Here is a 25179-nt window from a genome sequence, read left to right on the forward strand (position 1 = left end):
GTGGCAGCCAGGACGTGCCCTCGGCGCCGATCCGCAGGCTCCCGGTCCCCTCCGGTGGCCGACCCGACCTGGCCAGGCCGGGCTCTTCTGCTTTTCAAAATGCGCCTCACGGGGGCGCGCTGACGTCATCGGACGTCCTCCGGGCTGTACTGCGCAGGCTCAGTAGTTCTGAGCCTGCGCAGTACAGCCCGGAGGACGTCCGATGACGTCAGCGCGCCCCCGTGAGGCGCATTTTGAAACGCAGAAGAGCCCGACCTGGCAGCCGGCCTGGCCAGGTCGGGTCAGCCACCGGAGGGGACCGGGAGCCTGCGGATCGGCGCTGAGGGCACGTCCTGGCTGCCACGGGCTGGAGGAAGCCCCAGGTAAGTGGATGGGCATTTTTATTTTTTTAACAGCCACCCTGAACCTTCCCTTTAAGAGGCTCTAGCAGGACGTTTTTATAAGTCAGGTTGTCATAAAGTGGTTAATTACATTATTTTGACTATAGTTCCTTTTAATTTTCATTGTAGTTTTCCTCCCACACTTTATCCTACTGCTGCACTGTCCATAAAGTGATCATTGCTAAATGCTCACCTGAAATGACCACTAATAATCATCTTGCTCGATCATAACAGTTTATTGGGCTTAACCACTTGAGGAGTGCAGTGCTAAACCCCCCTAACGACCAGGCCATTTTTTACAATACAGGGCTGTGCAGCTTGGTCAGGGTGCTGCACAGCCCTGCAACTCGGCACACAATTCAGGTTTTCCTCCTTTTATTGTCCTTAGTAGGACACCATGTTGGAGGTGTCTAATCGCTGCTGCGACTTTTTTTTTTTTTTTTTTTTTTTTTTACACTAAGGGAGGATTTTTCCTCCCTCCGTCCACCCTCTGAGTGCCGTCCTAATCGCCATTGGATGGCGATCGGCACTGCTCCCCACCTCTCAGGCATCAGCCTTTGAGACGCCACACAGATCGAGCCGCTCTGAGGGACAGCCCAGTGCCCCTTGTACAGCGCTGCAGGAGATAGCAGCGCTGTACAAATGTAAACAAAGGGGAATTCTTTCCCCCTGTCGGCTCTAAATAGTCTGCTAGCCGCAATCTCGGAGCTGTGTGAACAGGCAGGGTACGATCACGCATGCGCACACTGCCAAACTGCAGCTCCAGGACTTGACGCCAATTGGCATTAGGTGGTCCTGGGGCTGCCGCCGTGGTCACCCCCATCGGCGTGTTGCGGTCGTTAGGTAGTTAAACTAATGCTGTAGTAAAAGCGGTAATTACATGACAACCGAAATGAAAATAAACTGATGAAATAAACAATTGTATTGTTCCTCCTCCTAAAAATTACTTCTTTTTTTTCTAGATACCCCAGTTTTATTTCATATTAAAATCAACTTTTTACATTTTTACTGTCTGATCGTCTCTGCTCAATGACACATGCATTGAAGTATGCTAGAGCTAAAATCTATGAACTATTGACCCTATTTATCACTTTCCTGCTTTCAGAAGCCATTTTATTACAGGAAATTCCTTATCAGTGAGGGTTACGCTATAGTCCCAACCAGTTACGAAACTCTCACTTGCATACCTGATGTTTAACTCTTTCAGGCAGAGAAAGAAAAAAAGGAACACAGCCTAGTCATTTTGTGCTTGGCATTGCACATACACATCACCTCAGTACTCCTTTAAAGTTGGCCCAACGGGGGGGAGGCTTCCCCCACCTCGCTGTTCCCGTTAGGAATCCCGAAGCTTGTCGCTGCGAGCCAATAAGAGCACAAGTGTGGTTGCACTGTGCAGGACGGCTCGCGTCTGCCCAATAGCAAGGAGCTGTCACTTGGGCTTGGTGGAAAGAGCTGAAGCTATTCAGCTGCTTTATAGAGTGCAGGGCATTGGGAGGACAAAGCGCTGGAAAGGCGAGGTGGAGGGGCACTGAGAAAGCCTCTAGTTTATTTTTCCACACTGAAACTGCAGGTCCAATCAGTAGCGCTCTGTGTTCAAATCAGAAGGGGGAGGGAGGGCAAACTGCTATCGGTTCCTGTGATACCCAGTGTTGGAAGCAATACCGTCTGCTACAGGTCTGTTCACCCCTCTTCAAGGGCTCTACCTAAACCAAAGACAAAGTGCATCGATTCAACATAGCCTCCTTACCGGAAGAGTATTTTTTTTTTTTTGTTTGGGTATTTTTTGTTTTTTTTACAGTAAGAATAACTTAACCCAAATCTCTAATGATCTGAAAAAAACTGAGAAAACAATAAAAATATGATATGAATAAAAAAGGAGAAAAAAAAATCTGAAGGGGGAAGGGACGATGGAAATGGATGTTAATACAGGTCGCTCAGTCCGGCCGTCTTCCTGGCCTTCTGCATCAGCGCTCGGAGCTGGAACTGCTTGCGGGACAATAGTCGCACGTGCTGGAAAAAAAAAGCAAATACTGTAAATCAATTTATATGCATAAGGCTTCACTTCAGAACCTACCTAGACTAATAGACTAGACGCAAGACTTACAGACTCTGAAAAAAAAAAAAAAAAAACTTCCCCTGGGGGTACTCATCTTGGTAGGGGGAAGCCTCCGGATCCTAATCGAGGCTTCTCCCGTCCTCGTGTCCCACGGTGGTTTCACTCTGGCCCACGGAATGCACAGCCAACAATTTGTCAGGCTGTGCAATATTTACCTTCCCTGTTCCAGCGAGGGCGCTGTTGCGGCTCTCGGCTTGGAAATAGGCAGAAATAGCCAATCTCAGTTGGGTCCGCTGCACTGTGTAGGCACAGGAGACTTGCACCTGCGCATTAGAGTAGACCCGACTGGGATCGGCTATTTCCACCTATTTCCGAGCCGAGGGCAGCTACTGCGCCTGTGCTGGAGCCAGGAAGGTAAATATTTACATCCCCGCTGTTCAGAGGGGCACAGCGAGACCACCGTGGGACACAGGAGGACAGGGGAAGCCTCATTAGGATCCGGAGGCTTCCCCCACCCGAGGTGAGTACCCCCATGGGAATTTTTTTAATGTTACAGATCTTCTTTAACAAGCCAACCCTGCCATTGCCAAACCAATCCTTTACCCACGACACTGGCTACCTATAAAATGGAGAATCCTTTTCAAAATTGGCATGCTAACAGTCAAATCCCTACTAGACCCCAGATATCTGAAGGATTTGTTGCAACTGCGTCACACCTCCCACAACCTCAGATCAAAAGGATCCAATAACTTGACCACCCCCAACTAAGAAATCCTTTGGAGCCAGAGCTCTCTGACATGCTGCCCCTACCCTGTGGAATGCCTTGCCAAACTTAAAGGGACTCCGAGCAGTGCAGAAACTATGGAAAGATGCATATCCTTTTAAAGCTCTCTTTCTCCTCTTTCCAATGATATATAAACCGCCGCCCTACGAATTTTAGTTTACGCTATTTTCACGATTGAAATTGCAGTGGCCGCGATTTCAATCGCGAAAATAGAGAAAATTAAAAGGCGTAGAGCGACGCCAGAAAGAGGAGAAAGAGAGCTTTAAAATGATACCCATCTTTCCATAGTTACATTGTATTACACAGGGCGACTTCTTCCTAAAGTCAGCAGCTCCATTTAGCAATACAATGTAACTATGGAAAGATGGATATCATTTTAAAGCTCTCTTTCTCCTCTTTCTGACGACACCTAAATCGTCGCTCTACGCCTTTCAGTTTTCTCTATTTTCGATTGAAATCGCGGCCGCGGCAATTTCTTTTTTTTTCAAATACTTTTATTTTGAGAAAGCATATATAAAGCAAACATATAACCAGCAACCATGGATGTACATAGTTATATATAGTGCACATAGGAAAGTTGTATTTATCTACTGATAATTACATCCACAGGTTTAATGGCATTAAGTATAGTTTACTCACATTTTTTGTATTAAAGTAACTATTGATAGCAACCAACTTTGGTTACTAAACAAACTCCGGGACACGAGGGTTCAGCCTACAGAAGCGACAGTATTCGGCTACCTGTATGATCAACCAATGCCAGGGTATGTTAGGCGGATGCCCCTATGAGGGTCATCCGGCCCGTCTATCTATCTGCATCAATTGCTTGTCTGAATTCAGGTGAGTATCTATACATAACCCAAATTCTCCATGTTTTGTTGAATTTTTCGGTTCTGTTTTGAAGCGTGTAAATTGTATTCTCTAGATCGTAGATAAGGTCAAGTTCTTTAACAATTTCTGAAAGCCTGGGAATCCTGTTTGTTCCCCACGCTCTCATAAGTACTGGTTTTGCAGCATTTAAAATATGTCTTACCACAGACCCTTTAAAGGACTTCATCCTCCAGGTGTTTAAATTCAATAGGTAGAATTGAGCATTAAATGGGATATCTCTGCCTGACATCTCCCCGAGCAACCCCTTAATCTTTTTCCAAAAGGGGCCTATTAGTGCGCAGTCCCACAGAACATGAACCAGCGAACCCACAGCCGTTTTACATCTCCAGCAATTTGGGTCTCTCTCTGGGAATATGTGTGCCAACTTGGCGGGGGTATAGTACCATCTGGCCAAAATTTTGTAGTTTATTTCTTGTATTCGGGATGCTGCAGAGGCCTTGTGAGCAAGGGTACACATCATTCTCTTCTGAGCCGTGGTAAAAGATGCCTGCAGGTCTCTCTCCCACGCCTCAAAGAAGGGTAAAGTGTCTACATCTTGGCACGATAATATGGAGTAAATCAGGGATAGGGATTTCCTCAGGGGTTCTCCGGCTTGGCACAGTTTTTCAAACTCTGTGGGGCTGCGCACGTTTCCTGGTGTGACCCCCACCGCCCTCACAAAGTGTTTCAATTGCATATGTCCCCACCAATCAAGATTATGGTTACGATATTTTAGCTGTAGCTCTTCCAGGGTTGCCCATCTATTGAGAGTGAGCAGGTCCTGAATTTTTGATGGACCATTAGCTTTCCAATATCTCAGATATCCTGGGTTACAGCCATGTTCAAAGCCCGGATTGTCCCAAATTGGAGTGAGAGGGGTAGGCCAAGAAGAGACGCCAGGCAGGGATCGTGCTCTAGAGAACACCCTCAGAGTGTTTTGGACCAGGTCCAATTTAGACCATTCTGATTTAAGTGTTGCTGATGACCAGGGTAGATTAACCAGGGGAAATCGGGTAAAGTGTTGTTCGACTCCAACCCATTGTTTGGATGTAACATGTCTATGCCAATCAATCTGCCTTGTTAAGACAGCTGCGTAATAGTATTTTTGTACGTCCGGGACAGCTAGACCCCCTGCATGTTTGGGCCTATATAGGATTTGTCTCTGAATTCGGGGAGGTTTACTCTTCCAGACGTATTTATTAAATATCGTCTGAGTTTTTCTGAGAAAGGAATTTGGTATCTGGACAGGGAGAGTCTGGAACAGGTACAAGATTCGTGGCATCACGTTCATTTTAATGATTGCTATTCGTCCCAACCAAGAAAATTGGGGTTTATCCCACTTTTTTAGATCTGCTGTCAAAGTTTTCAGCAGAGGCGGAAAGTTTTTTGGGAAAATATCCCTGATATTGGGGTAATCTTTGTCCCCAGATATGTTATAAATTGCTCATTCCATTTGAAAGGAAAGTTTTCCTTCAGAGAGGACTGTAATTCTAAAGGAAGGCTGACGCTCAGCGCCTCACATTTGTCTAGGTTGATCTTAAATTGTGAGATGTCTCCAAATCTGTGGAACTCCTTTAGAAGATTCGGTAACCCTATCCTTGGGTTAGAAATGTAAAACAGTAAATCGTCTGCGTACGCTGCTATTTTTGTTTGGTTCTCACCGTACATAAGACCCTGAATGTCAGCATTACTTCGTATGTGGCACAGGAAAGGCTCCAGGGCCAAGGCAAAGATTAGAGGAGAGAATGGACATCCCTGTCTTGTGCCGTTTCTGATTTGAAGTGCATCTGATAAAAACCCGTTGGTCTTGACCCGTGCCGTAGGCGCCGAGTACAGAGCCCGTACACACTGGAGCATCCTAGGACCCAAGGCAATGTGCCCGAGTACCTCCAACATCCAGGTCCAGTCTACTCGGTCGAAAGCCTTTTCAGCGTCTGTTGAAAGTAGCATCAGAGGGAATGACTCCGACCGAGCAGACTGGACCGCATCGAGAGTTTTGATAGTGTTATCTCTCCCCTCTCTACCCGGAATAAAGCCTACTTGATCCCAGTGAATAAGGTGATTCATATGGGTCGCAAGTCTGTTGGCCAGAATTTTGGAGAAAATCTTAAGATCTAAGTTAAGCAGCGATATGGGCCGGTAACTGGCACACGAGGAGGGGTCTTTGTTTGGTTTGAGTATAACCGAAATATGGGATTCAAGCGTCTGAATAGAGAAGGAGTCATTTCCTTCGGGATCTGCGATTTTGTTAAAGGCTCTACACATGAAAGGGACCAGGATGCTCTTGAAATGCTTAAAGTATTCTATAGGATAACCATCTGGCCCCGGAGCCTTTCCCGGTTTGATTTGAGAGATTACTTGTATTATTTCTTCTTCAGAAATTGGTTCCTCTAATTCCTCAATCATTTCCTGCGACAGTTTAGGCATAGAGGCCTCTCTCAGATACTGTTTCATCTTTTCTCTTAGTATGGATTCTCTGCCCGTCCCAGACTCCCCCCTCAGATTGTACAATTTAGCATAAAAATCCCGAAAGGTCGCGGCTATCGATGTATTACGTATATGTTTTTGGGCTTTAGAATCTACAATTTGGGGAATATAATTTCGTTGTTGCTGCTCTCAGAGCTCGGGCCAGAATTTTGCCTGATTTGTTTCCGCCTTGGTAGAAAACATTCTGACATCTGTGTGCCGCTTTTAAGTATTTCGCCTTCATGATTCTCATAACTGAGTCCCTAGCTTCCTTTAGTCTTTGTAGGTCTTGTGGTACGGGATGATGTTTATGTCTTTGCTCCAACTCCTGAATTTCAGATATCAGATCAGCGAGCTCCTTGCTACGTCGCTTCTTGATTCTGGAACCCAGCTGGATCAGAAATCCTCTAAGCACACATTTGTGGGCTTCCCATGTTGTCAGGCAGGAGACGTCATTGGTTAAATTAAGTCGAAAATAAGTTTCAAGCTCTTGTTTGATAGCTGCCACGTTCTCCGGCTCGGACAACATGGAGGGATTAAACTTCCAATTAAAGGCCTTTTCACACAGAGGCCTACAATAGAGTTCTGTGGAGATAGGGGCGTGGTCTGAATAAGAGATTATGCCAATGTCTGCACTCTGTGTTTCTGAAAGCAAATCATGTGAAATAAGTATATAGTCTATTCTCGAGTACATCGCATGAAGCGGAGAATAAAACGTAAAATCTTTGGCATTTGGGTTGAGCAGCCTCCACACGTCTACCAGTTGTCTTTCTCTTAGGGCTCTTTTCAATCTGTTTAGTTTGTGATGGGAGATGAAAGATTTTCCATGAGAGGTATCTATTTCTGGGTTCAGGGTTATATTGAGATCTCCCCCTATAATTAAACTACCTTCACGGAATGTGTCCAGTTTTTCTAAGAAATTTAGCAGGAAAGTAACCTGGTTTACGTTGGGGGCATACAGGGAGCATATGGTATGCTTTTGCTGATTGAGGAGGCATTTTATCATGATACTTCTACCCTGGTCATCTGTTTCTATTTCAATATCTGTAGCTGGTACGTTTTTGCTCAAGAGAACTGCGACTCCTTTTGTCTTGGAATCAGGTGAGTTGCTAGTATACAGGGATTGAAAATGTTTATTGGTTAGCTTCGGAATTTTAGTCCCTTTAAAGTGTGTTTCCTGAATTAACACTATGTCTGCCTTTTTCTTCCACATATCATGTAGAAGTGCAGTCCTCTTTTCAGGAATGTTTAACCCCCTGGCGTTGATCGATACTATTTTTAAGTTTGTCATTTATATGCATCACTATTGTAGAGCTGAGAATGAACACCTCGCATCCCGGAAGGTAAAACATAACAGAATAAAATTAACATCCAAACATTATGCTGAGTAGTGAGCCAAGGCCATCCTTCAGTGATATCAGTCTCTAGGACTGCCCTATGTGGGAAGGAAAATAGCATGACGGTCATGTCCCGTCCGAGGCTCCCCCACTCTAATAAGTTTAAGTATGAATGAGGCTTACTATTAACTACCTTATCAGTGAAAATTGTAGAAAGAACCACCTAAACCCGAACTGTCCCCCTTATAGTGGGTATGGGTTTATATCTTAGATCAACTTAGGTTGTAAAGAAAATTTCTCTGTATGCTGTTATAGATGCTTAATCCAGAGACTATAATCTAATCTCTAGTATAAAAATAAATAGGTGTCAGATCTCGTGGGTCAGGTGAGGTTCGAGGGGAAGAGGGGGGCAGGGGCCCCTGAGTACGCATGAAGCCTCATATACTGGGTAGTGGTCTTGTTTTCTATGGCAATTATAATCAATGTGCGTTTGTATTGCAAATCTACACTGCGTTCCCTGAGCTATAATGTTTGAGATCTCAGATGGCGCCACAATTTTAAAATTAAACATATGAGAGCATAAATCCTATTACTTCAAGGTACATAAGCATATACAAAAGTTAAGCTAGCTCAAAGGCATTCAGATAGCAAGAAGATCTTTGCCTCACATTTTCACATAATATTATGACATCATATCAGTTGTAACGGAGTGCAATTGTCCCATATTAATAAGGGTCAGCTTAACCACTAGGAGAACATAGGCCTGAGCGTGTATTGTAAGCTCGTGAGCTTTGCAAATAGGCCTCAGCTGTCTTTAAACTGTACAAGTCTAGACCGTAAGTGGCCAGCCGCTCTTTCTTGCTGACATATATATCTGTTTGTTCGTGGCTTAAGTAATTCGCCATCCGATATTCCTCGCCCAGAGTATACCTAGATAGGCCGCAATCCCCTCTTCCCATTACCCAGGTCCCCCCGCCCCACCTAACTAGGATCCCACTAGCTTAGCGATTACAAAATTACCCCACTTATCTGCATCTAAGTAGCTCCGTTAGTCGTCTCCTCTAGACTTGTTCCGTGCCTGCTGTTGCTTCCGTGTGCGTTGCGGAAGGCCAAGGAAAAGCTGCTCCGGCTTCCATTCTGGTACTTCGGTCTCCGGCACCCCTAGTGAGCGGAACAACTCCGGTAGATCTGCCGGGGTACGCAAAATGAAAGATTTCCCCTCCAGGGTGATCTGTAGCTGGAAGGGGAACCCCCACTTGTATACCGCTCCCCTCTCCTGTAGCTCCTTCAGCAGCGGTTGCAGCGCTCTTCTTTGGGCTAGCGTACAGGGCGCCAAATCTTGAAACAGGCTCAGTTGGTTGCCCTCATAGAGAATTTCTATCCGCTGTCTTGCCGCCTTCATGATGTTTTCTTTAAGTGGAAAGTGGTGGATCCTACAGACCACATCTCGGGGTGGATCGTCTGCAGTTGGTTTTGCACGTAGGGCTCGGTGTATACGGTCCATTTGAATGGCTGTATCTTCTGGGTTACCCAAGAGGCCGTTGAAGATGGCCGTCACCGTGGACGTTAGCTGGTCCGCCTCTACGGATTCCGGCAGGCCCCGAAGTCGGATGTTGTTCCGGCGGCTCCGATTTTGTAAGTCCTCTATGCCGGTTCTCATCATGGTGTTCAAGGTTGTTTGGCGTGTCTGAGACTCCTTAAGTGCTGCTAGATCTGCTTGTAAGGCTTGAATATTGACCTCTGCTGCTGTGATACGGGCGCTGTTGTCAGTCACCGTCGTTGCTAACGATTGGAGCTCAGCTCTTGTGCTCGCAGTGATTTTTTCTGCCAGCTCTGTGAGGTCGTTTTTCGTGGGGAGGCTGTGGAGATAGTCCCGTATTTCATTTAAGGAGCGGGTAGTAGCCTCATTGACGTCTTCCTTTGCTTTGGCTCCTCTCGTGGCGGGAGTGTCGGCCATCTTGGGCTCCGGAGTGGCAGGGCGCGTTAGAAACTTTGACACGGATTGCTGGGTCAGTTTTTCTTTTTTAGGTGTTTTGTTGGTGGTATTCTTTTTCTTGGGGTCTCCGGGCATACTTTGGGTGGTTTCTGCCTCCGTAAGTGCCGTCGGACAGGTAGTTTAAGCTGTTAAAGTGAGGAGCTCCGTCCAGATAGGTCCTTACGCCGCCATGGCTAGCTCCGCCCCCCGCCGCGGCAATTTCAATCGCGAAAATAGCGAAAACTAAAAGGCATAGGGCGGCGGTTTATATATCATTGGAAACAGGAGAAAGAGAGCTTTAAAATGATATGCATCTTTTCATAGTTTCTGCACTGCTCGGAGTTCCTTTAATCAAGACAGCTCCAACCCTGGACACATTTAAATCAACACTGAAAAGCCACCTGTTCGGTCTGGCATTTATGATCACATAACATTTCCCCCGTACACATCACTATGTACTGATCTTAGACAAGCTTATGCGCTTTGGGTCCTACAGGAGAAAAGCGTTTTACACATGTTTCCTTGTTATATCTTTCACCCACTGCCCGCTCCCTCTTACTCCCCCCAACTTACATGAGCCCTCCCGCTTTGCCCAAACGAGCCTCCTCCCCTTCCCACCCCTCACTTACCAGGATCAATACAAATTTCCAGCAAGCAGTGTTCTCCCCAGGCCCTTTTACCCGGGTGCTCCACCCGGTTAGTTTTGGTAAGCACCCGGCTGTCATCTGCTTACCTCCTCCTATGCTGTAAGCAGAATAGTGCAGAGAAGCGCCGGCACTGCATTCTCTGATCTCACCCCACCCGGCTACTTTTTCATGCCACTCGGCTTGAAATAAAATTCTGGGGAGAACACTGAGCAAGGACGCCACAGTGGGGCTTCTGTCTGCATCCCCTTGGTTCAGGAGGAGTGCCGAAGGTCACTATGGCAGCCCACATCTGTGAGTGGGCGTGGCTATTACAGCCACGGGCCTTTCAGTATATCAGGAAGTATTTGTACTTCTCGGACAGCACATCTATCTTGCTTCAATGGCTGTGCCAGGTCTAGTCCGTGTGGCTAGCACAGACTTGATGTAGACCACAAGTAAAAAAATGACCAGCACTTGCCGATTCTTAAGAATCGGCAAGTGCTGGTCATTTTTTGCTTGTGGAGTATATCAGGAAGTGGGATGGAGGCTGTGAGAAGCAGCAATGTGGGAGCAATGCAAAGTTGTGTAGCTTTAGGCAAGTATCGGGGAATCGGAAAAAACATACCTAATATTAGGCGTAAACTTAAAACTAAAGATGTTTTTTTACATTTAAACCACTATCGAGATTTTTTTTTACATTTGAACCACTATCGCTCCAAAATCCATGAAAAAATGCATGCGCTGCGTTTTCACATTTCAGCAAATATCCCCAGTGCGGGAAGTGACCGCGGTCTGTACGCCTGACCAGGTAAAGCACTTTATCTGACATTAGCAAATATCACCCTATTAGACATCAGTTTGGCCACAGTACTACAACTGAAGTTCGCAAATCTGTTCACTTAAAGGACAACTGTAGTGAGAGGTATATGGAGGATGCCATAGTTATTTCCTTTTAATCAATACCAGTTGCCTGGCAGCCCTGCTGATCTATGTAGCTGCAGTAGTGTCTGAATTACACCAGAAACAAGCATGCAGCTAAACTTGTCGGATCTGACAATATTGTCAGAATCACCTGATCTTCTGCATGCTTGTTTAAGGGCTATGGCTAAAAGTATTAGTGGCAGAGGATCAGCAGGACAGACAGGCATCTGGTAGGCTGCCTCCATATACCTCTTGGTACAGTTGTCCTTTAACCACTTCACCCCAAAGCGGTTTTTACCCTAACAGACAAGAGCGATTTTCACCTTTCAGTGCTCATCCCTTTCATTTGCCAATAGCTTCATCACTACTAATCACAATGAAATGATTTCTATCTTGTTTTTTCACCACCAATTGAACTTTTTGGGGTTAATATTTGTTTTCAGTAATTACTTTACTTTCTATGCATTTTAAAGGGAAAAAAACAAGAAACAAGGCAAAAATGAAACAAATACACTTTCTCCAATTTTATCCCCTATAGTTTTAATATAAACACTGCTCCTGTACATAAAACCCACACATGTTATCTGCCTATTTGTCCTGGTTATCACAAGATTTTAATAATGTCTCTAGAACAAAGTATGGTGACAATATATTATTTGGAAATAAAGGTGTAATTTTTTTTTTTTTATATTTCCTCACTAATCTCACACGCACAGCCATTAAGAGGCTCTAGGATGTTTTTATAAGTCTGATTGTCATTAAGTGGTTAAAGAGGCTCTGTAAGGAAAAAAAAAACCTCAGTGGATACTTCCCTCGGGAGGGGGAAGCCTCAGGGTCGCAATGAGGCTTCCCCGACCTCTGAAGATGGCAGGAATCCAGCGCTGGCTCCCCTAGAGTCCCTCTACAAATCCTGACAAGTGTGCGCAGGCAATATTTACCTACCGCGATCCTGCCCTGACGCACTAGCGGCTCTTCCTTCAGGCTAATGTGGAAATAGTCTAAACCGATCGATCCGCTCTACTGCGCAGACGCAAAGGACTCGCACCTGCGCAGTAGAGCGGATACGGTTGTGCTCGGCTATTCTCTCCTTAGCCTGATCGAAGAGCGGCTAGTGCTCCTGTGCAAGATTGCCGCAGGTAAATATCGCCGGGACACCAGAGGAAGCCTCATTAGGATCCAGAGGCCTCCGCTTCCTGAGGTAAGTACACCCCAGAGGTTTTTTTTTTTAGCTTACAGATTCTCTTTAAAATGAGAACAGGCAATCAGATTGCTACAGTCGGGGTGGAAAACCGCAGCTCAGAGCGGTAACCCCGACCTGCACTCGGGGTAGCCGCCGGAGGTTCTATGCAGAGCAATGCGCGCAGTAGGCGTCTCAACACACCTCCCGGGGGATCCCGATGTCGGCCGCCATTCTTCTTCCTCTCCTCCGGGGCTCTGCTTCCCCCTGGTGAGATTTCCGTCTGTAGTCATGAAGACAGCCGGCAATCTCACTTTAGGGTTATAGTGCCACCCGGAGGATGGAGGGAAAACTGCAGCGCTGGAGCACAGGGAGGTGAGTGAGTGCTGTGGCTGCTGCAGATCTCCCTGGCACCATGATTTTTTCCCAGGTAAAGTGTACCGCTTTTAGACCCTAAAATCTGTAAAGAATCATAACGCCAAGGGAGTTAACACTTACTGTAGTCCCCTCCTGTAAACTGCGGTATAACGTGTTCTTTATTTCTGTAAATATAGTTACACTTTCAGGCAGAGTTTCCCAACCCGTGTGCCATGACACGTTTATTTGTTGTGGCAGCCTCAGTTATGTATCACTGCACGCCATATCCCCTGTGCCCCGCTCTGTCTCCCTCCCTGCTTCCCTGTTCTGTCTCGTCCTCTACTCAGTCTATAGCCAGAGCAGGGCTACAAGAAAATAGCCGCTGATGTGCACAAATGTGGATGTTGGTGGCCATTTTTTTGTAGCCCAGCTCTAACTATGAGCGGAGAGGGAGGCAGAATGAAGTAGCGAGGTGGGAGTCAGCACTGGAACGCATGGAGCTTGTGAGTGAGCCGCTGCCGGCGGCACATGCTACTGAGGGCACCTATAGCTGGTTACCTATACTGGGGGCACCTATAGCTGGCTACCTATACTGGGGGAACCTATACTGACTGTCCCACTGATTGTTTTTATTTATATCTCTGAAAGGCTTCATTTTAGGAATCAGGATAATGCACAGTTTCCATCCATTTCGTGGTTATTATTAGTATTTTCCTAGTAAACATATGTGATGCGTCACGGAGATCTGAGCGTTTGGCATAATGTGTCAAAACTTCAAAAACGTTGGAAACCACTGCTTTAAAGAGAACCCGTGGCTTTTTTAAAAGTCTTAATAGTACACAGAGGCATGTTCTGTGCACAATCACATGCCTCTGTGTCTCGCTATTGCAGGGCTCCCCCGCCTCTGTCCCCTCGCTGCACGCTTTTGTGAGCTTCCTCCAATCGGAAGCTAAGCCGCGACCGAGGAGGTCTCTGGTACGCTTGCACAATCTGAGCCGTACTCTTGATTTAGAGCACAGATGGCTAAGACAACCAGTCATGTACAAATTGACAACTACCTATGGCAGTTTATAGAAAACCTCAATCCAAGCAATGTAGAGAATTTGCTTGGGCAGCTGTACTAATTCTGCACCCAACCATAGGACCCACCTTCAGAAAAACATCCAAATCAATGACGCCTCGTCGGAGAGCCTCCCCCAGGTAGAAGATTGTGTCCTCGATGGCGTTCTCTTCTGCATACAGGTTCAGGATCTGCTTGTATAGGGGGGCTGTTGGCACGATGACCTCATCAATGTCTCTGTATTCTGATTGGCTCTCCATCTTCTCCACCACCGCACCCAGCTCCTCGTCCTTCTTCCTCAACGTCTCAATGTTTTTATCAACTTCCGTCTGGTAAGTGTTAGAAGTACAAGATGTGAGGCCTTCAGTATTGTACCTTATACAATAATACATACTATCTGTAAATGACCTTGATAGGCTTTTAAAGCCTGGTACACACTTTTAATTATGATTGGCCAATCACTGACCAATTTTACCACCTCCATGTAGAATGAGTGTTTACCTACACAATCTGTTCATAGTGACCCTCATTCTACATGGAGATGGTAGGTCAGTGATTGGTCAATCATAATTGAAAGAGTGTACCAGGCTTCAGGATACATACAATTTTACCACTTCCATGTACTATAAGAGATAACCTACACAATCTGTTGGCCCTCATATGAAGGTGGTAAAATTGGTCAATCAATGGCCAAGCAAAATTGGATGTGTGTACACACCCTAAAGGTGCCCATACAGGTTTAGATTGTGGCAAAAAGATCAATCCCTCTCTGATCTGAATCTGGTCAGAGAGGGATTGAATACCCTCATTCACCATGAAATCTACTGAAAATCGGAATCGGAACTGCAGCATTGCACCAGGGCTGTGGAGTCGGAGCAATTTTGGGTACCTGGAGTCGGAGTTTTCATAAACTGAGGAGTCGGATGATTTTTGTACCGACTCCACAGCCCTGCGTTGCACCGTTCAATACAGTGTAATATTATGGGTCGGAGATCTACTGCTACTCCCTCGCCATGTCCAATTGGTTGAAATTTACCAAACAAATAGATCTAACTTGTGATCGATGCAGCTCATTGCATCACAGATAATCGGCAGATTTGATCCGTGCGATCAAATCTGCTGGTAAAAAGAGATGCCAGTATGGCCCATCTTAAAGTGGATCCGAGATGAACTTTTTACTCATTGCATAATTGTGTTCCTTTCCTATTGTTTATAGGGCATTCCTCAAGCCAAATACTTTTTTGTTTTTGTTTTAATACTCTAATTCCCTATAAACTAAGCAAGCCACGCCCACAGGGTTTCAGAGAGCCAAGGCATTTTCAGACAGTAGCAAGGGCTCATGGGAGCTCAGTCTGGGCAGGAGGAGGGGGAGGTATTACTAGCCAGAGATTTCAGAGGCAGAGGGGAGGAGGGGGGATTAGGTATTTTTGCTCAAGATGCAGACAAGCCTGCCTCTGTGTAATGTTTACAAACATGGCTGCTGTCGTATCACAGGAAGACATAATCACATTCTATTAAAGCTGTTTGCAGCTAGATTTGCTTTGTAAACTATCTAAACTTTAGATAAGATATATAGACATGCAAACAGTGAAGAGGCGGCACACAAAAGGCTTGCTATTTAAAGCATATATTGATGGAGCAACACTACATGTTACGAACCATCACCTGATGAAGAACCGTGATGGTTCGTAACATGTAGTGTTGCTCCATCAATATATGCTTTAAATAGCAAGCCTTTTGTGTGCCGCCTCTTCACTGTTTGCATGATTCTACCCTCAGGTGGGTGACCTGAGTGAGGCGTAGCACCGGCAGTTCAAGGATTAATTTTCCTGAAGGGGTTCCAGGACCGTGGCCAAGTTCACAAGATATATAGACAAGTTACTTGTTATAGTTAGTTTTTCATCTTGGCTCCGCTTTAAGTCTACATATATTCAGGCAGTTCTGCAGATATTCAAGAAAAAGTGTACCTGAGACAAAAAGGGAGGAAAGAACTTTTACTATCCAAGGAGGCTGCGCATGCGCAGTAGTCAGCAACCACTGGGGCTGAAAGCAGGTGAACGGAGGGAGCCGGACAGACACTAAGGCCCAGCGCACACCAAAAACCGCTAGCAGATCCGCAAAACGCTAGAGGTTTTTGAAGCAGATTTCAGAGCGATTCTAGGCATGTTTAGAGAGGTTTTCTAAACATGCCTAGCATTTTCTGGAGCGTTTTTGTGTAGCAGATTACAAATATTGTTACAGTAAAGCGGTTACTGAACAGCTACTGTAACAAAAACGCCTGGAAAACTGCTCTGATCTGAGCAGTTTTCCACTTTCCTATACTTTACATTGAGGCAGAAACTCATCTGCAAACCTCAAAAATGCTACAGGAGCAACGTTTGCGGTTTGCTAAAAACCTCAAACCGCTGGTGTGCACCATCCCATTGATACATTAGCCAAGCGCTTTCCCAGGTGGCAGCGGTTTTGAAAACGCTACCAAAAACCGTTGGCATGCACCAGTCCTGACTAAGCCAATGGACCAAAGGGGGCTGGAGGAAGCCCCAGGAAAGGATAAATCCTTTTGCTGTATTTGTCTAAGGTTTACTTTAAAGCGGGCTTGTCATCAAATTCATTTACCCACTGCTCTGTGTTTATTATGCAGTCTGCATTGCATGCATTCCAATATAATCATTAATGTTTCTGCTGTAAAGAATCTTATCTCAGTCATCCTAGCTCTATTTTGGTACACTGCCAGGGAGAGGGAAGCTTGTTATCTCCCCTGAACCATTCCTACTCCTCACTGACTGGCCGGTGACAGTTCAGTGTGACAGGCTGTGGCTGAGAAGGGAAATACACCTTACCCCTCTGCAGAAGCTGCTGAAATATGATCTATGCTGTGCTCACATGTGTTTACAAAGCAAGCTAGCTAAAGTGAGGGAGGAAATGACACCAGGATTAGCTTCAGTCAGAGGCAGTAAAGATAGAAAATACCTAAAAGTTTACTCTTTATTTACTATAAAAAATTCACTAAAATCAAAACGTGCACAGTACAATACATCTGTTATCTAAGTACAACAAGTATTTATCTACTTATTTATGTGTGTTTTTTTCCTGGGATAGTATGGCTAAACCTGCTGCTTTAAAGTGTACCAGAGATCAAAAATACTAAAAGATTTATACAAACCTGGGGCTTCCTCCAGCCCCATGCGCACTGATCGCTTCAACGCCGCCGTCCTCCACTGTCTGCAACTCCGGCATCGGGTGCCGTTACTTGCACAGACTGGCTGCAACTAGGCGAAATAACAGGACCCGATACCGGAGTTGCAGACAGCGGAGGATGGCGGTGTGGGAGCGATCAGTGCGCATGGGGCAGGAGGAAGCCCCAGGTTTGTATAAATCTTTTAGTACTTTTGATCTCTGGTACACTTTAAGTAATGACTGCAGTGAGAAGGATAACGTCTCTCACCACTTCCTGATCCAGCCGAGTGACCATCTCCTCCAGCTTCTGGTGTCCCTTCTTCAGATCCTCCTCCGTGCGTTTCAGTGCGTTCAGCTCAGCCTGCGCACGGTCCATCTCCTCCTTCATTCGCCACCGTAGCTTGTCACTGACAGCAGAGATGAGAGAGGCTCGGATGGTGTCCTCGCCGATGGTACCGTCTCTGGCTGGACCTGTGGAGAGGACACCAGCAGAAAACACCGGGATTCATCAGTACTGTATGTGCAGTGACTGCTGAGGCACCCATGATGTTACATAGCATTCTCAGCACTTAAAGAGGAACTCCAGTGAAAATAATGTAATAAAAAAGGGCTTCATTTTTACAATAATTATGTATAAATGATTTAGTCTGTGTTTTCCCATTGTAAAATCTTTCCTCTCAGTGATTTACATTCTGACATTTATCACATGGTGACATTTTTACTGCTGGCAGATGATGTCACCGGAAGGAGATGCGGCTTGCTTTTTTGGCAGTTAGAAACAGCTGTAAACAGCTGTCATTTTCCACAATGCAACAAGGCTTCCATAGTGTGATGTCAGAACCATGGTCCTGACATCACACTGTGGGAGGGGTTTCACTACACTATCAGCCATACAGGGCCCCCTGATAATCATGGGAAAAGGGGTATCAGCTACTGATTGGGATGAAGTTAAATTTTTGGTTACAGTTTCTCTTTAAAGAGGAACTGTTGCGAAATTCTTAAAATTTAAAAACGCATACAAATAAGAGGAGCATTTCTCCCAGAGTAAAATGAGCCAAAAATTACTTCTCTCCTATGTTGCTGTCACTTACAGTAGGTAGTAGAAATCTGTCATTACCGACAGATTTTGGACTAACCCATCATTTTCCCATAGGGGGGTTCTCAGGGTTTTCTTTATTTTTAAAAGCACTTTGTGAATGGCAGTTGCTCCGTCCAACTGCCAAAATAGAGTGCGGTGAACTGGGAGGCTGCCCAGCATCTTTGTATTAATCATTTTCAGGGAATGTATTTATAAAGAATAAAGGCCATGTTGAGAATCCCCCCTATTAGAAGATGGGTAAGTCCAAAACCTGTCGGTTCTGTCAGATTTCTACTACTCACTGTAAAGTGACAGCAACATAGGAGAAAAGTAACTTATGGCTCATTTTACTCTGGGAAACATGTACTTATTTGTACGTTACATTTTAAGACTTTCGTGACAGTTTCTCTTTAAAGCACACTTGAAGTGAAAGGGGTATGGAGGATGGCATATATAAATATTTCCTTTTAAACAATGCACATTGCCTGGCTGTCTCTGCCTCTAATACTTGTAGCCATAGACCCTGAACAAGCATGCAGATCAGGTGTTTCTAACAGTATTGTCAGATCTCACAATACTAGCTGCATGCTTGTTTCTGGTGTCATTCAGACACTACTGCAGCCAAATAGACCAGCAGGGCTGCCAGGCAACTGGTATTGTTTAACAGGAAATAAATATGGCAGCCTCCATATCCCTCTCACTCCGGCTGTGCTTTAAAGTGTACCTGAACTCTTGCACAGGACAGAAGGAAACCAGAGAAATGTACCCTGTAAGTATTTAGAGAGTTTAGCCTGTCTAATTCCGCCTTATCAGTGACTAATCACCACTGTAATTTGATCTCTCAACTCTGTCAGCTCAGGAATCTCTGCAGTCCCGGCAACGCAGCTAATTTGTAAACACAGGATGTTAACCCTTTGTCTGCTTCCATGAAAGCAGGAAGGTGACACACTGCATATTTATTGCAGAATTTGTATCAGCCGTAACAAAGACATTTTTTTTCGTTAAAGGATACCACAACTGAACGTTTGTGGTTAAAATGAGTGCAGCACTGTATAGGGTGTAATGCGCACATACCTACTGTTCCTCCCGCCCCCCTCCGTCTGCCGCCGTTCACACTCTATACACTCCGGTGTGCGGCGACTTGTTTGACCTCTGCCCCGGACATACTGCGCCCTGTGTGCACAGTATGTCCTTCCCCCTTCACTTCTGGCCGGCGCACAGCGCAAGGCTCAAGAGCTGCTGTCCCCTCTGCGCTGCGTGTGCGCTCCATTACACCGAGCGTCACATAATTAGCATGTGACGCTCGGCGTAATGGAGCGCACACGCAGCGCAGAGGGGACAGCAGCTTCTGAGCCACTGCCGCTTATGAATGTGAAATGATGGCGAGGGCACAGAAGGACTGCAGGAAGAAGCCCAAGATAAGTTACACTGGCCACTTTTATTTTGCTTAAGAAACCTTTAAGTCCGTAACTATTTAGGTATCAAAGGGGGGGGGGGAATAACAATAAGAAGAGTGATGGAAGGAGTCACATTTCTCAGTGGAAAAACATGTACTGTTTTGCAGGGGGATTTGCGTTTGCACTACAATGCCCACGTTTTGCAATGGTGGCTTATTGACCGTCGAGATTAGCTGGCTACAATCTTCTTTCTCACAGTCCTATTACCTCTTTTAGCTCATATCGCTTTAAAGGACAACTGAAGTAACAAGTATATGGAAGGCTGCCATATTTATTCCCCCCTTAAGCAATACCAGTTGCCTGGCAGCCCTGCCGATCTATTTGGCTGCTGTAGCGTCTGAATAATACCAGAAACAAGCATGCAGCTAATCTCGTCAGATCTGACAATGATGTCAGAAACACCTGATCTGCTGCATGCTTGTTCAGGGGCTAGGGCTAAACATATAAAAGTATTAGAGGCAAATGATATGCAGGACAGCCAGGCAACTGGTATTGCTTAAAAGGAAATAAATATGGCAGCCTCTATATACTTCTCACTTCAGTTGTCCTTCAAAGGGACACTTAAGCCATGGATTAAAAAAACAAAACAAAAACAGTTTTACTCACCTGGGGCTTCTACCAGCCCCCTGCAGCCGTCCTGTGCCCTCGCGGATCTTCCTGTCCCCTGCCGCCAGCTAGTTTCACTTACGCCGACAGGCTTACTGCGCCTGCACAGGCCTGGCCACGCGTCTCCTTCATTCGCGTTCCCGTCCGCAATAGCTACCTACGCAGGGGCAGGATGCTATTGCGGACGGGAACGCAAAGAAGGCATGTTGGCGAATCTTAACTAGCTGGCAGCGGGGGACCGGAGGATCCGTGAGTGACTGCGAGGGCATGGGACTGCTGCAGGGGGCTGGTAGAAGCCCCAGGTGAGTAAAACTCATTTTTTATCTATGGCTTAAGTATCCCTTTAACCACTTCAGCCTAACTGGACGAAAATTTTCGTCTAATTAGGCTGCGTGCGCTCCCGCGGGCCCCCCCGTGCGCGCCCCCGCTGCTGGCCGTTAGCCCACCGATCAGTGAAAGGGATTATAAATCCCTTTCGCTGATCGGACCCCCCCGGAGAAAAGCCGACAGCGTCTCTTCAGACGCTGCGGCTTTTCTGAGCTCTGGTCACCTTTCTTCTGCCTGGGAGTGAGATCGATCGCTCCCAGGACTTTTTGACTGTGGCCATCTTGTGGCCAAATAGCAAATTACACCAAAAACACACTTTGTGGTAAATAAATACATTTTAATACATTAAAAAACCCGTTTACCTCCCACACCAAAAAATACCCACATACAAGTTTAAATAAAATAAAAAAAATTACAATAATTAAAAAAAACAAAAAAAAAAAACAAATAGTTACCTAAGGGTCTGAACTTTTTAAATATGCATGTCAAAGGAGTATATCAATATGATTTATTAAATTATGGGCTTCTAAATAGTGATGGACGCAAATTGAAAAAAATGCACCTTTATTTCCAAATTGAATATCGGCGCCATACATTGTGATAGAGACATAATTTAAATGGTGTAATAAGCGGGACAAATTGGTAAATAAAGTACATGGGTTTTAATTATGGTAGCGTGGATTAATTTCAAACTATAATGGCCAAAAGCTGAGCAATAATGATTTTTTCCATTTCTTTCTTAATATTCCTGTTAAAATGGATTTACAATAAATTAATTCTCAGCAAAATGTATCACCCACAGAAAGCCTAATTGGTGGCGAAAAAAACAAGATATAGATCCATTCATTGTGCCGAGTAGTGATAAAGTTATTAGCAAATGAATGGGAGGTGAAAGTTGCTCAGATGCAAAAAAATGTCAACCCTGTGGGCTGAAGTGGTTAAACACTGTAGCCAGATTTTTGGGTGCCTGTTATGTGATTGGGTTGGACATTTGCATAGCATTGTACATTTGATACTGGAATGGAGAGGTGATGGATGCACAGGGGACGTCTCTGGTGATGTGGACTATTACAGCTCAGTTGTGTCAGTGACACGACCTGTACCATTTGCCTCTTCCATTTTTAGCACGCCGGTGGGATCTGGGCCACACTTAGCCTTTCCAGCCGGAAGCAGCTGTTTCAGCCAGACGTCTCCGTGCTGGAGTGGCCTGAGAATGGAGGACGACGGATTTCCTGCATAGGCAGCATAAAGCACAGCTTCCTCACAAGGCATGTCATAGATGCCGGTCTCCAGTAACTCATTAATGAAAGCGTAGTGGACACGGTGTGCAGTCAGGAAAGGTACAGACAGCTTGTGCAGATCTACTCTGCTGGAAGATCTGTTACGTTGCCAAAAATCATTTAATGTTACGCAAACTGGACTTGGGACTCCAGAGTACCCGAGGGCCTCAGCAGCGCCATCTAGCGGAAGATGCATCCTGAACATCATGCAATGGAAGCTGTGAGTGAGGATCCGGGCCAAGAATCTACTAAGGAAAACAATTGGTCAGGGCTCTTTCAGGCGGACGGCTGAACTGTGCGCTTGTTGGGCAGTTCAAGACAAGACACAGCATTTATATCACGCTTTTTTCCTGGCCGACTTAAAGAGTACCCGAGGCATTTTTTTTTTTTTTTAAATTATAGGACACAGAGGCATGTTCTCTGCTGAATAACATGCCTCTGTGTCCTTCTAGCTGACAGTTCCCCCTGGGCTCTGCTCCCCCCCCCCCCCTTCAAAACTTGCAGAGTGCTAGCGACAATCTTATTGTCACCAGCCTCCTGTTTACCTTCATAAATCAAATAGCCTGCTGCCCCGCCTCCTCCATTGCCTGGCTCCCCCGCCCGTACACTGGCAATCCAGCGCAGGATGCTTGGGCACAGCCGGCGCCACCATAGACCGTAATAAGAATTACGGCTATAGGGGTGCACAGGGAGTAACTTCGGTGCCGTCAGAAGATGGAGCTGAAGTTACTTTTAAAACACTGTAATTCCAGCAATAGCTGTAAGCCGAATTGCATCATTCCCCACTAGCGCGTGGACCTGGAGGGGGAATAGTAATTAACGCTGCCGGGAACTTGTGCAGCAGCAGGATAAGCCATACCGGCTGTATCCTGCGCCCAAGTCTCCTGGCGGCGAATCCTCTCGTACGCCCCCCGCCTGCGTCACTTCACTCCCCGCCTCCACCGGCATCCTCCTATCGGATTACAAGCTGTGACCCAATTTGCACTTCCGGGCCATGGCCATCTTGGATTTCCTCCGCTGGTGAATGGAGGATACACCGGATGCAGAGGATGAACTGGGACAACAAGAGCGGCGTGGAGCGGCATGGAGCAGTGCAGATGGATCCGAGAGGCGGCGTGGAGCAGGTAGTATTTTTTTTTTTTATTTAAAGGATGCCGCCTTGGGTTATATTTAAAGGAAACCAGAGACGGCGATACCTAAAGATTTGATACTTAACCGGGGCTTCCTCCAGCCCCATAAGCACATCCAAGTTTCACGCCACCCTCCTGCGTTATGCCGTTCAGTCGCAATCAGCCCCAGTAAAAGGCTCAGTCATGTCCGTCGGGGTCTTCTGAGCATGTGCAGAGGCCAATGACCTCACCGGGTTCACAGATGCTATGGAGGGGAACCCATGACACCAGCCTAGAGCGGAGCTACAACAAGGAACACACAGCTCCTTCCAGGGGCTGGAGGAAGCCACAGGTGAGTAGATCTGATTTTGTTTAAATTGCGTGATATTTCCTTTAAAGGAAACCTAAATAAAAGAAAAAAAATTGCCCATTTATTACCTGGGGCTTCTTCCTGTCCCCTGAAGTCTTCCTGTTCCCTCGCCATCATCCCGCACATCGCCGTTCTGCCGGAGTACCCCTAACACAATGTGCAGCCCCTCCTCCAATGCGCTCCCGTGGCTGGGAGTGGTCTGCGCTTGCACAGTAAGCAGACATTGCTATCACGCATGCACAGAACACTCCTAGCGGCAGAAACTAAATAGAGGACACACACATCCAACATCGTACATGCGCAGTGGCAAGGCAACTCGTCAGTCGGCCGGATTACGGAGCGGGACAGCGGAGGAATTGCTGAGCGGGGGATGACGCAGAGGGGGCAGGAGGATATCAGGGGGCTGGAAGAAAAAAAAAAGCACTTCAGGGCTGCAGACACTTACGGGCCGATGCACAGGCGACTAGGGGGCCTTGCCCAAATACTCCTTACTGTTTACTGGCTTGAGCCAGGATTAAAACCCTCAAATCCCACATCAAAGGCAACTTCCCTATCAGTACGCTATCCAGCTGATCAGCATCCCATCCGCCAGCTATGTGAGCCATTCAGGTGCAATTAAAATGGGGACACTCTTCCTGGGTCAGTGATCAACACGTAGATTCTGGGTCAGTCATCAGCTAAGACCTCTGATCTGCACACTCATTCTGGGTCTGATCAGCCAGGACCTCTGATCCGCACATTCTGGGTCAGTGATCAGTCAGGACCTTTGATCCGCACACTCATTCTGGGTCAGTGATCAGCCTGAACCTCTGATCTGCACACTCATTCTGGGTCAGTGATCAGTAAGGATCTCTGATCCGCACACTCATTTTGGGTCAGTGATGAGTAAGGATCTCTGATCCGCACACTCATTCTGGGTCAGTGATCAGTCAGGACCTCTGATCCGCACATTCTGGGTCAGTGATCAGTCAGGACATCTGATCCGCACATTCTGGGTCAGTGATCAGTCAGGACCTCTGATCCGCACATTCATTCTGGGTCAGTGATCAGCCAGGACCTCTAATCCGCACACTCATTCTGGGTCTGATCAGCCAGGACCTCTGATCCGCACACTTATTCTAGGTCAGAGATCAGCCAGGACTTCTGATCTGCACACTCATTCTGGGTCAGAGATCAGCCAGGACTTCTGATCTGCACACTCATTCTGGGTCAGTGATCAGTCAGGTCCTCTGATCCGCACATTCTGGGTCAGTGATCAGTAAGGATCTCTGATCCGCACACTCATTCTGGGTCAGTGATCAGTCAGGTCCTCTGATCCACACACTTAGTCTAGGTCAGAGGGCTCCTTAGGCCTTAATTCCATGACAACACAAACGATGGGCGTTCAGATCACCAGTCCTCAGCCACAGCATCACAGCTTGTATTTCATACCCAGCGTATGCACACAACACTCAGGTGCAGGAAGTGACATCAGCAGATATCAGGAAAACTGCCATGCAGGTGTCAGCCCTAAAATACTGCTTGTGGCAATGTTGGTGCTGTATGGCAAGCATGACGATGACAAATGCTGCTGCCGAACACCTTATGGTCCATTGACTGCTGCAGCCCATGTCTCCCAAATAGCAAAACAACCATTCTCAAAAGGAGAATAAGCACCAAAGAGCTCATGTGAATAAGCACATCAATCTGCACCCTCCCTTCCACTATCAGGTGTCCTTTCTACTGTCATTGTGCTCAATGAGTACACAGCACCATCTAGTGGCAGC

At 46.2% G+C, this 25179-nt stretch overlaps 1 protein-coding gene across 1 annotated transcript in view; it reads right to left on the minus strand.

Moving 5' to 3' along the window:
* Nucleotides 1-396: 396 nt before the first annotated feature.
* TSG101 (tumor susceptibility 101) overlaps nt 397-25179 on the minus strand; it is a 68349-nt gene continuing 43566 nt past the window's right edge. The window contains exons 8-10 of the mRNA XM_068259561.1: nt 17455-17657; nt 14099-14338; nt 397-2390 (exon numbers count right to left, since the gene is read on the minus strand). Of these exons, the coding sequence (XP_068115662.1) occupies nt 2301-2390; nt 14099-14338; nt 17455-17657 (533 nt within the window). The 3' untranslated portion in view covers nt 397-2300. The remainder of the gene's footprint in view (nt 2391-14098; nt 14339-17454; nt 17658-25179) is intronic.

The sequence above is a fragment of the Hyperolius riggenbachi genome, chromosome 11, assembly GCF_040937935.1.
Source record: "Hyperolius riggenbachi isolate aHypRig1 chromosome 11, aHypRig1.pri, whole genome shotgun sequence".
Lineage (NCBI taxonomy): Eukaryota > Metazoa > Chordata > Amphibia > Anura > Hyperoliidae > Hyperolius > Hyperolius riggenbachi.